The sequence below is a fragment of the Sander lucioperca genome, chromosome 11 (genome assembly GCF_008315115.2).
Source record: "Sander lucioperca isolate FBNREF2018 chromosome 11, SLUC_FBN_1.2, whole genome shotgun sequence".
In the NCBI taxonomy this organism is placed as follows: Eukaryota; Metazoa; Chordata; class Actinopteri; order Perciformes; family Percidae; genus Sander; species Sander lucioperca.
The window spans coordinates 26953270-26969927 of record NC_050183.1 but is presented as its reverse complement, the minus strand read 5'-3'; the positions used below and the strand labels follow the sequence as shown (position 1 = coordinate 26969927).

The 16658-nt window shown below is 37.3% G+C and overlaps 1 protein-coding gene across 3 annotated transcripts; it reads left to right on the top strand.

Annotated features, from left to right (window-relative positions):
* Positions 1 to 133: 133 nt before the first annotated feature.
* On the top strand, positions 134 to 8863 carry si:ch211-121a2.4 (transmembrane protein 205). 3 transcript variants are annotated; one of them, XM_036007260.1, is made up of 6 exons: positions 134 to 290; positions 3470 to 3494; positions 3535 to 3703; positions 5727 to 5890; positions 5976 to 8057; positions 8535 to 8863. In XM_036007260.1, exons 3-5 carry the CDS (start codon positions 3604 to 3606, stop codon positions 6276 to 6278), a joined length of 567 nt encoding a protein of 188 aa, XP_035863153.1. In that variant the 5' UTR covers positions 134 to 290; positions 3470 to 3494; positions 3535 to 3603; the 3' UTR covers positions 6279 to 8057; positions 8535 to 8863. The 3 variants fall into 3 exon arrangements, with proteins under 3 accessions (XP_035863153.1, XP_035863154.1, XP_031167731.1); XM_036007261.1 differs by having other exon boundaries at positions 152 to 290; positions 3470 to 3703; positions 5976 to 6280; positions 6316 to 8057; XM_031311871.2 differs by having other exon boundaries at positions 153 to 290; positions 3470 to 3703.
* The last annotated feature ends 7795 nt before the right edge of the window (positions 8864 to 16658 follow it).

Sequence of the window (16658 nt, the reverse complement as noted above, 5' to 3'; positions counted from 1 at the left end):
AAGCTTTTCATTTGTTTTGTTTCTGTATCCTTCAACTTCTTTTAAATGGGAGTCTGTTAAGGTTAAGAGCTGTTCGGGATTTTTTCCAGAGCACATGGTGACCATAGAAATACCATTGACATATGAGAAATACTGATGTGACAATTTCGGTTCCGCCTTCTACTGACACTGACTTGTTGTAAAGTGAGTTAGCAGCGAAGGCGAAGCTGTTAGCTACTGTCAGCAGCTAAGTCTACTACCAGAGCCGAAGACATCTGCAACAAGCTGTCTGGAATTCTTGTTCAACACAGGTAGGCTGTACTCAAGAGTCTTTACAATAAAAGTTATAGTGTTAGACAACCCTCTGTGTTTTTTTAAAGATTATAAAAGGTGACGGTTGCTGACGTTAAGGACTGGGAACTGCAGTAATAGTTTTCTAAGTAACGCTAACTTCCACAGTTAACTTAAGCTAACGCTAGCTGTTAGTCTATTTTTATCATGTGCTACACACTGCGGTCAAGCCAGCCGACACTCGGATCTCCGTGGTCAAATCAGCCGACACTAAACTTGTAATGCGCTCTTATTCCGGCACGCGTGGTAAATGCATTCAAACGGCCCAGATCGAGTAGCGAAGTTGGCGAGATGATGCACATTGGACTACTTCCGGTTTTCAAAATAAGATGTTAATACAACGTACATATGAAAACTAGTAATGGATTATATTCACCAGAAGTAAAATATATGTAACCTGTGTCTGTCCTTTATACAAAAAAAATGAGTGAATTGTGAAAGGAATGTATAGTTTGAGTTTACAAGAATACAACAATAATTCCAGACTGATTTATTTCAGGGGACACCTCTGACTACACCCATATTTAAAATCAGGCAATTAAACGGTATCAATTTGGAGATTTTTGGAAGCAAAGTCCCATACTTCTGCTGTGAAATGACTAAAGAAATTAATTTGGAGGTGCTATAAAAAGACTTTGGTCCATAGTTCCAGGCAATGACTGACATATTTGAGTACAGGGCATCACTTAATACGGTCATACTGAAAATCAAACATTTTTACTGTATAATTTTGGAGATTTCTGGAAGCAAAGTCCCATACTTCTGCTGTGAAATGACTAAAGAAATTAATTTGGAGGTGCTATAAAAAGACTGTGGTCCATAGTTCCAGGCAATGACTGACATATTTGAGTACAGGGCATCACTTAATACGGTCATACTGAAAATCAAACATTTTTACTGTATAATTTTGGAGATTTCTGGAAGCAAAGTCCCTTACAGCTGCTGTAAAATGACTCAAAATGTGAATTTGGAGGTGCTATAAAAAGACTTTGGTCCATAGTTCCAGGCAATGACTGACATATTTGTGTACAGGGCATCACTTAATACTGTCATACTGAAAATCAAACAATTTTACTGTATAATTTTGGAGATTTCTGGAAGCAAAGTCCCATACTTCTGCTGTGAAATGACTAAAAAAATTAATTTGGAGGTGCTATAAAAAGACTTTGGTCCATAGTTCCAGGCAATGACTGACATATTTGTGTACAGGGCATCACTTAATACTGTCATACTGAAAATCAAACATTTTTACTGTATAATTTTGGAGATTTCTGGAAGCAAAGTCCCATACTTCTGCTGTGAAATGACTCAAAATGTGAATTTGGAGGTGCTATAAAAAGACTTTGGTCCATAGTTCCAGGCAATGACTGACATATTTGAGTACAGGGCATCACTTAATACTGTCATACTGAAAATCAAACAATTTTACTGTATAATTTTGAAGATTTCTGGAAGCAAAGTCCCATACTTCTGCTGTAAAATGACTCAAAATATGAAACTGGAGGTGCTATAAAAAGACTTTGGTCCATAGTTCCAGGGAATGACTGACATATTTGAGTACAGGGCATCACTTAATACTGTCATACTTTAAATCAAACAATTTTACAGCAGAAGTATGGGACTTTGCTTCCAGAAATCTCCAAAATTATACAGTAAAAATGTTTGATTTTCAGTATGACAGTATTAAGTGATGCCCTGTACACAAATATGTCAGCCATTGCCTGGAACTATGGACCAAAGTCTTTTTATAGCACCTCCAGTTTCATATTTTGAGTCACTTTACAGCAGAAGTATGGGACTTTGCTTCCAGAAATCTCCAAAATTATACAGTAAAAATGTTTGATTTACAGTATGACAGTACTAAGTGATGCCCTGTACTCAAATATGTCAGTCATTGCCTGGAACTATGGACCAAAGTCTTTTTATAGCACCTCCAAATTAATTTTTTTAGTCATTTCACAGCAGAAGTATGGGACTTTGCTTCCAGAAATCTCCAAAATTATACAGTAAAAATGTTTGATTTTCAGTATGACCGTATTAAGTGATGCCCTGTACTCAAATATGTCAGTCATTGCCTGGAACTATGGACCAAAGTCTTTTTATAGCACCTCCAAATTAATTTTTTTAGTCATTTCACAGCAGAAGTATGGGACTTTGCTTCCAAAAATCTCCAAATTGATACCGTTTAATTGCCTGATTTTAAATATGGGTGTAGTCAGAGGTGTCCCCTGAAATAAATCAGTCTGGAATTATTGTTGTATTCTTGTAAACTCAAACTATACATTCCTTTCACAATTCACTCATTTTTTTTGTATAAAGGACAGACACAGGTTACATATATTTTACTTCTGGTGAATATAATCCATTACTAGTTTTCATATGTACGTTGTATTAACATCTTATTTTGAAAACCGGAAGTAGTCCAATGTGCATCATCTCGCCAACTTCGCTACTCGATCTGGGCCGTTTGAATGCATTTACCACGCGTGCCGGAATAAGAGCGCATTACAAGTTTAGTGTCGGCTGAGTTGACCACGGAGATCCGAGTGTCGGCTGGCTTGACCGCAGTTGCTACACGGTGGTGTTTTTGTACATGTATAGCTGTAATAGCTGGCATTAGCTTACGAAATAGTTTGTTTTCGCAAAGGTGACTTTAAAGATTTGGTGCTGCCAAATGTAGCTGCTGTCGGCGTTGTTTGGAGTTAAATCATTCAGCACAGTTTGATTTTAGCCTGCAGACTTTGAGAATGAATTGTTTGTTTCTATTGTTTGATATCTGTACACTGAGGTCAAGACAGCGACCTGGTTTCCTTGACAACAATGCGGAAGTTTAATTTAGGGTACACACTATAATTGTCCTAGACTTCTTCCAGCATTGACAGAAATACAACACTAACGTTACCCTGTTGGTTGTTTTATCTACTTGGTAAACTGGATAAGCTGCCGCTGTCCCAGTAAGTGGTGTGTAGTTATTATCTAAAGGTGTGGATGATTACACTAAGTTTCAGTCTGCATGGCAGTAATCCTAAAAATGTGGCCTGCATTGACTGGGGTTAAACCATAGAAGCTTTTACCCAGTTTTCTTACTATATGTTGCATGTTATCACATCCTTATTATACTGCATGTATTGTTTTGCAGAGGCTTTCAAGTGGAGCATCAAGTGCCCCCCCCTCACAAGCGAAAGAAAGCATTACTGGTCTTTCCTGACGGTGCTGTTTTGGAGACTACAGTGGGGTCCAGACTGGAGAAGAAAGAGGCTGAGCAGGAAAAGCATGGCCGCTAACACTGAGCCCACGTTCACTGTCAAGCTGCTGCAGCTGCTGCTGCTCTCCACCTACTGGGGAATGCAGATTTGGGTCACCTTTATTTCAAGTTGGTACCATGCACACAGACACGTACTATAGAAGTACACAAGAAAGTTAGAAACACACAGGAGAGGGATTTTGTCATGCTGTATTAACAACACAATGACGACTGAAGTGTTCTTTTCAATGTGTGTTTACACCTGTATTTAGATGTGTCCACTTAACAAGTGTGAACAGGACCTCAGTGAAGCACCTTTTTTTATTGGTCACCTTTATGTCTACACCCAGACCATGACTTGTTTTGCTTTAGCTCAGTCACCAATAATCCAAGGTCTACTCTACTATTATTAACTGAAAATGACCCCTTGATCACCAGTACTTTGCAACATCTGAGCTTCCTGCCAGTATTTAACCACACACCCTGTTTCTGTCACATTTCTATCGTGGTAAAGCTAGGCCTGTCGCGATAGTCAATAAATCAATTAATCGCACGATAAAAAAAATGAGCTCGATAATTTTTCCGGCCGCGATAATTTCCATTTGCATGCTTGTTTGTTTTCCTTGTCTCTCTCTCTCTACCAGAGAATGGAGGACCACTCTCGGTTCCTTAGCGTAACGAGGAGTGAACCCTCTTGTGAGTCGCATGGTATTTGTGTGGAGGCGGGACTCCTTGCGGAGAGAGAGAGAGACAGAAAATGCGAGTAGTTGGAGCGGGGTTTTCCGCAGCACTTTGCCATTAAGGCGCCGTCAAAAAAAGAAGACGTATATGAGCGATATCCGCCGTGTTACTCGGCATCCGGTTTTCTCCCTTTCATTCCAAACCACGCAGTTGACAACCTGCAGGTGGAGGCGGTGGAGACAGGCACGGACATAAACGCCGCTGTGGACTTGTCAGTCTTGCAAGCGGTTTCAGGAAAGTTGCTGTATGTGTCCGACAATGCACAGAACATTAACCGGCATTAAGCCTACAGCTGTCAGTGTGTCAGAGGCTCCCGGACGGTGAACTGAGACTCTGTTACCTGCTTGTCAAAAATCGCCACTTACTAGCTAATAAATTAGCCTAAGGTAAACGCTAGCTATCAGTAAACAGAAGTGACGTGGTGGCTGGCGTCTGTTTGTGCGCGCACGCGCGTGCGTGCGTGCGTGTGTGTGTCGGCCCGCCGCGAAGCTCCGACCAGCAGAGGAGCAGAAGAAAGTATAGCTGCACCTTCGCCAAAATGAAGACTGAAAAACAGAGCTATTTTGGTTCAAACATTTACTCGCCATGTGGCAGATAGTCACATAGAAATAGGTAGATATAATGTATTATTTACATTTAATATTTAGTGTTTAATAAATAATTGTTAAATGCAGTACAGAGTCTGCAGTCTATCACAAACACTCGACTAATGCTGCAAACATTTGACAGCCAGTATGAATTACCTGGGAGAACATACGTGTCACAAACGGCAATTCCACAACTCTACAACAGCGTGAAAGACGACATACTAAAGGAGATCAAAGACATATTGTGGATATTTAAAATGTCTTCCAGTTCCAGTGTTAAATATTCTTCAGAAATAAAAGTTTATTGATCTTTGAAAAGGTGTACCTGCATTATTATGCCATTATCATTATATTGGATGAAAATGGTCTCAGAACGACAATATTATCGTTTATCGCAATAATTTCTGGGACAATTTATCGTCCAGCAAAATTTGTTATCGTGACAGGCCTAGGTATAGCCTTGTCTCTGTATTCAGGCAAACACAGTGTTGTAACAGTCTACTTAAAACCATAGAGCAGAGTAAGCATGTATCAAGCATTTGGATTGATGTATGCGTCTGAAATTATCAGGGAAATTCTGATAAACATAGTGTGATAAGTCATACTAGATTTGGGATACCGTACATCTTAATTTGATTATTCAAATGAATTAACTTTGACTTAATTAGGGTAGAGGTCATCAGAAATTGTTATTTTCAGTTTCAGGATATTTCGGTTCCATGTAAAAGTAGTCCCTGTTAGACCATGATGAGTGAGTGTTTTTTATGAATTAAGAGCCAGTAGGCGCCCTACAGTGCTAATGCGTTGTTCTGTTTTTTGCTCAGGCTTTGTAATGGACAACCACCTGAACAGACACACTTATGGGTTTATCCAGAGTCGCCTTGTCCCATTTTACCTCCACTTGGGTTCAGCTTGTGCCTTCTTTAACCTCACTATCTACGCTGTGCATCATCCCAGCGACATGCTGAACGACAGAGAATCCTTTCAGGTGTGTTGCGTGTTCAACATCATCGCATTGCATAAAACCAATTTCAGAATATTTCTTTAATCTCTGACTCTACTTTCCCCACCAGATCTTCATCTTCTTTGTGTCGGTGACAGTCGCGGCTATCAACGCTCAGTGGTTTGGCCAAATGACATCAGAAATCATGGCGGACATGCACCTTATCGAGCAGGCGTGCGGATTGGGTCAGGACATCGGCCTTTCGTCGAATCGCGAAGCTTACGCCAAGCTGTCTGAGACGGACGTCAAATACAGACACCTCAGCAGTCGTCTGTGGCTGTACAGACTGCTGTCCTCCCTCTGTAACCTCTGCTGCTTAGGCTGCAACTTCTACAGCCTCTGTTACATCGCAGAGAACCTCGTCACACTTTGAACTGACACATAGCAGCTGTACGGTTAACTCTTTGAAAAATTGTCAGTCCCGCACACTGACTTTCAAATCTAAATGTATATTTTTGTACCAAACCTGTAAGTCATATATTTAATACATAGTTTTTTGTCTCTCTGCGGTGTTAGGTATAACATACAAAGTCAAGTAAGCCTTGTTGTTCTCGTGCTTTGGGGATTCATGACAGGATACAACTCCCATGCTAAGATTTTGGCCCTCGATTTGTGTTGCTTTTGAAACAGGGCCACTAAAGCTGCATTTCTCTCCTTAAGGTTGTAGGGCGACAAATCAGTCTCTGCAATGAGTAATGCCTCACCTTTCACCTAGTGTGGCTGAGGCTGGTGGCTGCCTTGATATATTCCCTTCACTTAATAGTGTGTGAAAGATTTAGTACCTTTCAGGAACCTAAAAGCATTACAACATTAGTGTTTTGTAATTGCAGTACCAGAGAAATTATAACAGACAATAGCCACATTTTTTGCATCTTGTTATGTGTAAGCAAAAGGAAAAACATAAAGATAAAGATGTGCTCCCATGCTGCTCAGCCCTGCTCTTCCTATTTGGGTGTAGTTTAAATACTTTGTTCACAGTGTGGTATCACAGGTTTGTCTGGCTTACCTTTATGTTAACTTAAGTAAACTGAAAGGTTTACTATCTTTAGCTCTCCTGGCTGCTTTTTTCCTATATGGTATAGAATCAATTCTGCTTTTAGCCTTTTCAAACCACACTTGCACCAGTGTTTTTTTATTGGTATATTGGAATTGGGATTAATTGGTTCGTAAACAGTTCCAGTGTATTGCCCTGTAATTATAATATATATAATTTAAGCAGGTTGATCTAGTTGTGAGAGTATTGTTTAGACTTGCTGAGGTGATGTGGGTCTATTACGACAATAGTACGGAGTCCCCAGAAAATCACAGTGGGAAAAACTAATTATGTGTTCCTGTGTATTAACTTTTGCGTTCCTTCACAAGTAGTCTCGCATTGCCAGACCTATCGCCACAGCGCGAGTATGGTCTGGCTGCACGAGTTAACATTCTGGTATAGCTGGAAAAACGCTCTGGATTGTTTGTATTTCTTTAAACCAATCACAGTCATGTTGGGGCGGTGCTGAGACCCAAATGCAGCCACGGTGCTCTTGCAAAATGGATATAGATATAAAATAGAGCTAAAGGGGAGGAGAATCCCCGACGCCTCGGATGTCAGGCTTTAAACCCACACCCCTTTCACTAAGCATCCCAGTATGACCATCCTTGTAACCTTACAGTGCGCCTCAACTGAAAATGACATCAGATCTATATATATATTTAAAGATTTTACAAAGCTGAATTTCTCACGTTTTGCTCTGTTCTCTAACACCTCCATGTACCGTATGTCAGTCATTATGTGTTCAAACAGCTGTGGGAAAAAGTATGCAGCCATGATTGGAAATGAAGCCAAATCATTTTTGAGTTGTACTCGCACTAGAGTTGTGTTCTGTGCAGTACTCTTTTTAGGTGTCAGATTTTTAATTGTTTTTAGTCATAGTATGAATATCCTGGCGTTGGTTGTTTTGTGTGCAGAGAGGATCTGTGGTGTGGTCAACAAACCTCTCCATGCTATGATGACCTCTCCTTTTTGACTTGTCCTAGTTCACCTAAGTAGCTGCTTAGGTGAAACTCTTCTATCTTTCTCCTGTTCCTTTAGTTTATGTTGGCCTGTAATACATGTCCATTAAACCAAAGTAAAAAATGCCATTAACATCAACTACCGTTGTGTAATCAGGTCAAAGTAGAGTTTAGATTCTCGGCCCAAGCCCGAGCCTCGGGCCGTTATTTTCCGCCACATCCTCGGGCCGGGCCGGGCCCGGGCCGGACCAGGCCTTGATCAAGCAATTTTATTTATAGCAAATTTTTTTTTTTTTTATCCATTACCTTATTATCCTATTTGGGTGGGGAGATAGCTATGCCATAATCAGAACTATTATAAATATATATATAGGCTATATAAAAGTAACAAATGTGTACAAAAGTTAGGCTGCAGTTACAAAATGCAGCACGTGTCATGCGCGGAGTCTCCTCTCGCACGCATCACACCGGGTCAGTTATAACGGCCCACGTATTAAAAAATTGTCGGGTTTAAATCGGGCTCGGGCTCATAATTACAGTTAATGTGTCGGGCCGGGCCGGGCCGGGCTCGGACACAACGTGCTCGGGCTCGGGCAGGTTCGGGCTTGATTTTTTGGGCCGATCTAAGCTCTAGGTCAAAGGCAGCTGAGTACTAATTTGGAAACTACTTTTTGTCCAGACCGAACTGATAACGGTGACTCTTATGTGCCCATAACTGGCAAATATGTTGCACTATTACCTGGTTTTAAACTGCACACATTTTTTTTTTGTGTGTTGCTTAGCTCGGGCAGTTTAAATTAATAAAAAATGTCAATGCAAATCATTTAAATGTTTTGTTCATAAACAAAGAAGCTGTACACTTTAATTTTAGAAGACCACTTTACATTATTTGGTGATGTTTCTGCCAGTTTGTTAATGTTTGCGATAATGTGTTATAATTATAATAAAAATAGTTAATAGTGGCTTTTGTTATATTGAATGTAAGTTGCCCGAAGACCGATGAAAAAAGTTGTGTGTCGAAAAATGCCATAGTATAGTATGTCGGAAAAAGTAATACAAGAGCTTATCCACTGTACAATGACCCTCTAGATGCATGACATTGAGTAGGCTATAAAGGGCTTATACCATGTACCCAAAATATATGTAAAACTATGTCTTTTTTTGACATACTATACTATGACTTTTTTCGACATATACTATGGCTTTTTTTGACATACTATACTATGACTTTTTTATTACTTATTTTCAACATACTTTTTCAATACCATTACTCTTTTATTGCTTTTTTCAACATGACCTTTTTCGACAAACTATACTATGACTTTTTATTACTTTTTTCAACAAACTATAATATGACTTTTTTGACATACTATACTATTACTTTTTCCGACAAACTATACTATGACCTTTTTCGACATACTGTCTCTAGTGTAATATGTCAAAAAAGCCATAGTATAGTATCCATAATATAAATCCAGTTTGTCAAAAAAGTAATAAAAAAGTCGTAGTATAATAGGTTGAAAAAAGTAATAAAAAGTCATAGTATAGCATGTCCAAAAAAGTCATAGTAAATATAGTATGTCAAAAAAGGTCATATTAAAGTCAAGAAGGTAAGCGAGCATCTGGAAAGCATACCTCCTATGGGGAGATTGTAGGCTAACAAGCCATCACCTTCCGTTAGCATTCCATTGACTCCCATTCATTTTGGCTTCACTTTGACAGAGAATAACTTTACATCTGAAGCGTTTAAAGACTCTATTTGTCCATTGTTTATTTCTAAAGAAACACGATAATATATAAAAGGCTTCATTACCTTGTATCTCACGTTATGGCTCCGTAGCAGACGTTTTTGTAAAAATAGGCTATTGATTGTGTCACGACCATGCGACTTACTGTCGCATAGTAGAGGAATTACTGTAAAGTCAGGAGAAGCTTGCAGGCAGTTTCGACTTACATGAGCTGTTTAAGTTTAATTATAAATGTTAACTAGCATTTTAGTTAGCAATAATTAGCCTGTGCCTATGTTATTTCCTTACATATACCTACACTCTCCGTCTCTGCAAGATTCGGAATGATTGAGATTTCTCTTGGCACAGCTACTGCTAAGACTTACAACTTTCAGACAGGTTGCTCAGGTCACGTTTACGTCGTTTAGCTCAGTTTGAGGCTGCTCAGCACGCTCAGCCATCACCGGAAAAGTGACTTCACTGGTCTCCGTCGAAGTATATGGTGTCGCTGTGTCCATTCTTTTACTGTCTATGAGTAAAGTATGTCGTAGAAAAAGGTCATAGAATAGTATGTCAAAAAAAGTCATAGTATAGTATGTCGGAAAAAGTCATAAAAAGTCATAGTATACTATGTCGAAAAAAGGCATAGTATAGTATGTTGGAAAGGTCATAAAAAGTCATAGTATAGTATGTCGAAAAAAGTCATAGTATAGTATGTCGAAAAAGTCATAGTATAGTATGTCGAAAAAAGATCATAGTATAGTATGTAAAAAAGGTCATAGTATAGTTTGTTGAAAAAATTCATAAAAAGTCATACAAAGTCATAGTATAGTATGTCAAAAAAGGTCATAGTAGAGTATGTGGAAAAAAGTCCTATTATAGTATGTTGAAAAAGGTCAAACTATGACCTTTTTTTACATAGTATACTATGACTTTTTTCGACATACTATACTATTACTATTTTATTACCTCTTTTGACAAAGTATACTATGACTTTTTTGTGACATAGTATATAAACTATGACCTTGTTCGACATACTACACTATGACGTTTTATGACTTTTTTCAACACACTATCCTATGACCTTTTTCGACATACTATGCAATGACTTTTTGAGCATGCAATACTATTTTTTAGTTTTTTAGTTTTTTTATTACTTTTTCAAACTATTATACTATGACTTTTTTTATTACTTTTTTCAACATACTATACTATGACTTTTTATGACTTCTTTCAACACACTATACCATTACCTTTTTCGACATACTATACTATGACCTTTTTATGACTTTTTTTTGACATACTATACTATGAGTTTTTATTACTGTTTTCGATATACTAGATTATTACTTTTTCTGACCAACTATACTATGACCTTTTTCGACATACTGTATACTATGACTTTTTAGTCATACTATACTATTTCAATCAGGAGAGACTTCATTTTGAGTGAACAATTATTTTTTGACGTGCACAATAAAAATGATGAATTAGAAAATTCTTTCATGATTAGACCCCATTGTGATATCATCAAATTCCCATTGTGAAGTAATCATATTTCAAAGGGGGTGGATATTAGAGGATACCCCCGATGGAGGTTAGACACTGATGGGGATGGATGAGAGGATGCTGAGATCTGGCTGAAGGAGAAGAAGAGCGAGTTCTGGTGAGCTCAGACCTGGGCACTGGAAATGATGAACTGGAGGTGAACGGGGAGGAGGTTGGTCATCATTAATGCCAAAATGACAGCTGAGAGCAACAAAGAGGAGAACATTTAAATATTGACATCAAGAACATACTATGCTATGACCTTTTTGCGACATACTATACTATAACGTTTTTCGACATACTATACTGTGACTTTTTATGACTTTTTTCAACAAACTATACTCTGACCTTTTTTTACATACTATACCATGATTCTTTTCGACATACTATGACTTTTTATTACTTTTTTCGACATACTATACTATGACCTTTTTAGACATACTATACTATGACTTTTTAAACAAACTACACTACGATTTTTTTCGGCATACTATACTATGACGTTTTATGACTTCTTTCAACATACTATACCATTACCTTTTCGACATACTATACTCTGATTTTTTTGGACATACTATAATGACTTTTTTATTACTTTTTTGACATACTATACTATGACTTTTTTCGACATACTAGACTATGACTTTTTTCAACATACTATACTATGACCTTTTTCGACATACTATACTCTGGCTTTTTGGCATACTACACTGACTTTTTAATTACTTTTTTCGCCATACTATACTAGGACCTTTTTCAACATACTATACTATGACCTTTTTTGACTTACTACACTATGACTTTTTATGACATACTAGACTATGACTTTTTTAGCACACTATGACATACTATGACATTTTTCGACATACTATACTGTGACCTTTTGACTTTTTTCGACATACTATACCATTACCTTTTTCGACATACTATACTCAGATTTTTTTGGACATACTATAATATGACTTTTTTATTACTTTTTTGACATACTATACTATGACCTTTTTCGACAAAGTATACTATGACATTTTTTTGACATACTACACTATGACTTTTTATGACATACTAGACTATGACTTTTTTTAGCATATCAGAATCAGAATCAGAAATACTTTAATAATCCCAGGAGCAAATTATTATTGTTACAAACTACAAGTACAATGTACTATGACCTTTTTTGACATACTATGAAATTTTATGACTTTTTTCAACACACTACACTAACTTTTTTGGACATGCTATACTGTGACCTTTTCCACATACTATACTATGACCTTTTTTGACATACTATACTATGACTTTTTTCGACATACTATATTATGACCTTTTTTGACATACTACACTATGACTTTTTATGACATACTATACTATGACTTTTTATGACATACTATACTATGACTTTTTTCGACATATTATACTATGATCTTTTTTGACATACTATACTATGACTTTTTTCGACAAACTACACTATGACCCTTTTCAACATACTATACTATGACTTTTTTCGACATACTATAATATGAGGTTTTATAATTTTTTTCGACATACTATGCTATGGCTTTTTAGACATTCTATACTATAACCTTTTTCGACATACTTTACCATGATTTCTTTATTACTTTTTTTGACAAAGTATACTATGAACTTTTTCGACATATTATGACTTTTTTCAACGAACTATACTATGACCTTTTTTGACATACTACACTATAACTTTTTATGACGTACTATACTATGACCTTTTTCGACATACTGTACTATGACTTTTTTCGACAAACTATACTATGACCTTTTTTGACATACTATACTATGACCTTTTTCGACATACTATACTATGACTTTTGTCGATATACTATAATTGGACTTTTTTCGACATACTATACTATGACTTTTTTCAACAAAGTATACTATAAACTCTTTCAACATACTATGACTTTTTATGGCTTTTTTCAACAAACTATACTATGACCTTTTTTGACATACTATACTATGACTTTTTTGGGCATGCTATACTATGACCTTTTTTGGCATATTATACTATGACTTCTTTCGACATACTATACTATGACTTTTTTTGACAAAGTATACTATGTCCTTTTTTTAACACAATGTACTATGACCTTTTTTGACATACTATGAAATTTTATGACTTTTTTCAACACACTACACTAACTTTTTTGGACATGCTATACTGTGACCTTTTCCACATACTATACTATGACTTTTTTCGACATACTATATTATGACCTTTTTTGACATACTACACTATGACTTTTTATGACATACTATACTATGACTTTTTATGACATACTATACTATGACTTTTTTCGACATATTATACTATGATCTTTTTTGACATACTATACTATGACTTTTTTCAACAAACTACACTATGACCCTTTTCAACATACTATACTATGACTTTTTTCGACATACTATAATATGAGGTTTTATAATTTTTTTCGACATACTATGCTATGGCTTTTTTCGACATACTATACTATGATGCTTAATGACTTTTTTCAAAATACTATACTATGACTTTTTATGACAAACTACACTATGACCCTTTTCAACATACTATACTATGACTTTTTTTTCTACATATTAGACTATGACTTTTTTCAACATACTATACTATGGCTTTGCAGGTTAGACACTGATGGGGATGGATGAGAGGATGCTGAGATCTGGCTGAAGGAGAAGAAGAGCGAGTTCTGGTGATATAACTGATAACTGATATAAAATCAAAAGATGTATCCTGGAATTCATTAAAAACTTCAATTTGTTTGAAAAAGTAATAAATAAATAATATTTTTAAATTTGACTGAACAATTATATTGTTTATCACAATTCATTCTGAGACAATGAATTGTGCAGACAAAATTTGGAATTGTTACAGCTCTAACTATACTATGACTTTTTTACATACTATGTTATGACTCATTTGACTTTTTTTGACATGTTATTACTGTAGCTCAGGCAATATCCAGGTGATGAAAAATGCTTCCAATAGTAAAGGGAATAACCTCTCATATTATAAAAATTGTTCATTTTATGAGAAAAGCATGACATTTATAGTGCATACTAGGGGTGGGAATCACCAGAGGTCTCACGATACGATATCAGCACAATACTTGTCACATACTATGTCACAAACGATATTATTGCGATTTTAAACATACTGCAATATTCTGCAATATACTGTACAGTATTGCAATTTATTACCTTTTTTCCAACTTAAAAAATTTCACCAATTTCAAATTATGTCCTCAAAAGGAAACTTTGTCAACATCTGTTTTATCTAAAAAGATACATTTCTCTGTTTGTTCATCTATCCATCCATCTTCTTCCGCTTATCCGGTATCGGGTCGAGGGGGTAGCAGCTCCAGCAGGGGACCCCAAACTTCCCTTTCCCGAGCCACATTAACCAGCTCCGACTGGGGGATCCCGAGGCGTTCCCAGGCCAGGTTGGAGATATAATCCCTCCACCTAGTCCTGGATCTTCCCCGAGGCCTCCTCCCAGCATTTGTTCATCTCACTTGCAAAATTGGATTGTCAAGCAGACAAACTGAGCAACACATATGTACGTAGTAAAAGATCGACTTGGCGTCTGTGTATCGATACAGAATCGCCACGGAAAATATCACGATACTGTATCGATTCCCCCCCCACATCCCCCAGTGCATACCGTAAGGTTCATTGTCAGATGTGGAGGGAAGTCAGGTTTGACCTCTGAGGACAAATCCAAGGTATATAAACTGGTACTGTGCTACTGCTCTCCAGACTGTTAGATTTGGATCGTTACCATTATTATCATTACTTTTAATACCGTCTATATCCACAACGTTCCACTTCCGGGGTTGCTCCGTTGCTGACAGAAATTCCGCCAGATTTTATTCATTTTCAGCTGGATGTCCGTCACCTTCCGCTTTCTTTGTGTTGTAATCTAACCTCCAGTGGATTTGTGAGGACTATGGTTAACTGCTCCTCAGATCTCTGCAGGGTAAATCCAGACAGCTAGCTAGACTATCCGTCCAATCAGAGTTTTCTGTTGCACGACTAAAAAACCATTGACCGTACAAGTTCCTTCCTGAGACTATTTTTGCAGCGGCTCCGTCCGGCGCTTAGCGCCGCCCAAGGCGATTGTGATTGGTTTAAAGAAAATAGGGTTTAAAACATATGTAGGATCAGTATGGGGGACATTTGGAAAACCTTTATTATAGACTGAATGTAGCCGGTGTACAACTTGGAAGCCAGAGTGACTCACAAAGCTAATGTAATCCTGTCTAATGTGATGTTGTGCCAGATATGACAGAAGGGGGAACCATTGCTCTACTGTAGTTTATCATCAGCTGCAAATACAAACAGAGCCTCAGTTACAGAACTGACCGTCGAAAAATAAACAATTACTAAAAAAATAAAAGAATGACTCCTTTGAATTAGACTAAAGTTGGATATAAAAAAAGAAACAGAGTAACCTATAAATCATGGATCATTCATTATATGATCACAACCTGGACAACAAATCCAAAGGAATACGTCATGTCAGAGGGTTTTTTTTAATGTAAAAAATACATCATTGTGTTTCAGCTACAAATCCATGGTTACTGTGTTTGAGATGAGATCAGCATCAACAATTCACAAGCCACTCCACCTACAAAATGAATATTATTCTAAAAAAGTAATAAATATAAAATGATGTAGATAAAAATGTAAAAAAAAAAAGAAAAAGTCAATGCTCGTACCTGACTATTAAGTTTAGAAAAACATGTTTCACTTGCAATACTTAAAAAAGTGAAACACATTTCAGAAGAATAATCTCAATTGATAATGTAACAGGAGGTGAGGCAATTCAGTTTCACTCTCTAGCAGGTGCTCCCTCAGTTAAAAGTGCGATAACATTGTGTCAAGAAAAAAACAAGAAACAGTTACAGCCTTGGTGAGTCCACAACAAACTACAAAACAAAAAGTAATACTGAGGGAAGAAAAATGTAAACCATAATCTTTAAATCACCTCCCAAAAGGAGGCAGCAACATTTATTTAAAGCCACAATCCTTGATAAGAACTGACAGCCCACTGCCCATCCACATTGGTTGTTTGAAGGATGAGGTTAGATGACTGGCATTAGCCTGGTTGACACCAGACCCTTCTCAGTCGTAACTGAGAAGGTTCGTTCACAGCCCATTTCCAAAGGGGGCGTCACCAACGGACGCCGCTCAAATGCCTCTGGGCGCAATTGGATAGTCCTTCAACCAATCAGACCAACGATCCGGGTCACGTAGCAGCGACAGCGGCATTAACGGGTTGCTGCCGTGTCGGTGGCCATCACGTTGAATGTAAACAAAAAGCTGCTTGCCGTCGCTGCGCTATCGTCATCGTGTAAAGCCCGCCTCAACGGTTGTGATTGACGCCTCGATTTGGAAAAATTGGAAATGGGCTTGAATGGGCTCCTGGCCAGACGGACTTGCAGAGCAAATCTACA

Excerpts from the sequence above, each read along its gene's own strand:
- si:ch211-121a2.4 (XM_036007260.1), top strand. The coding sequence starts at position 3,604 with ATGGCCGCTAACACTGAGCCCACGTTCACTGTCAAGCTGCTGCAGCTG. Across the intron at positions 3,704-5,726 it reads TTGGGTCACCTTTATTTCAA|GCTTTGTAATGGACAACCAC; the intron begins GTTGGTACCATG and ends TTTTTTGCTCAG. Across the intron at positions 5,891-5,975 it reads ACGACAGAGAATCCTTTCAG|ATCTTCATCTTCTTTGTGTC; the intron begins GTGTGTTGCGTG and ends TTTCCCCACCAG.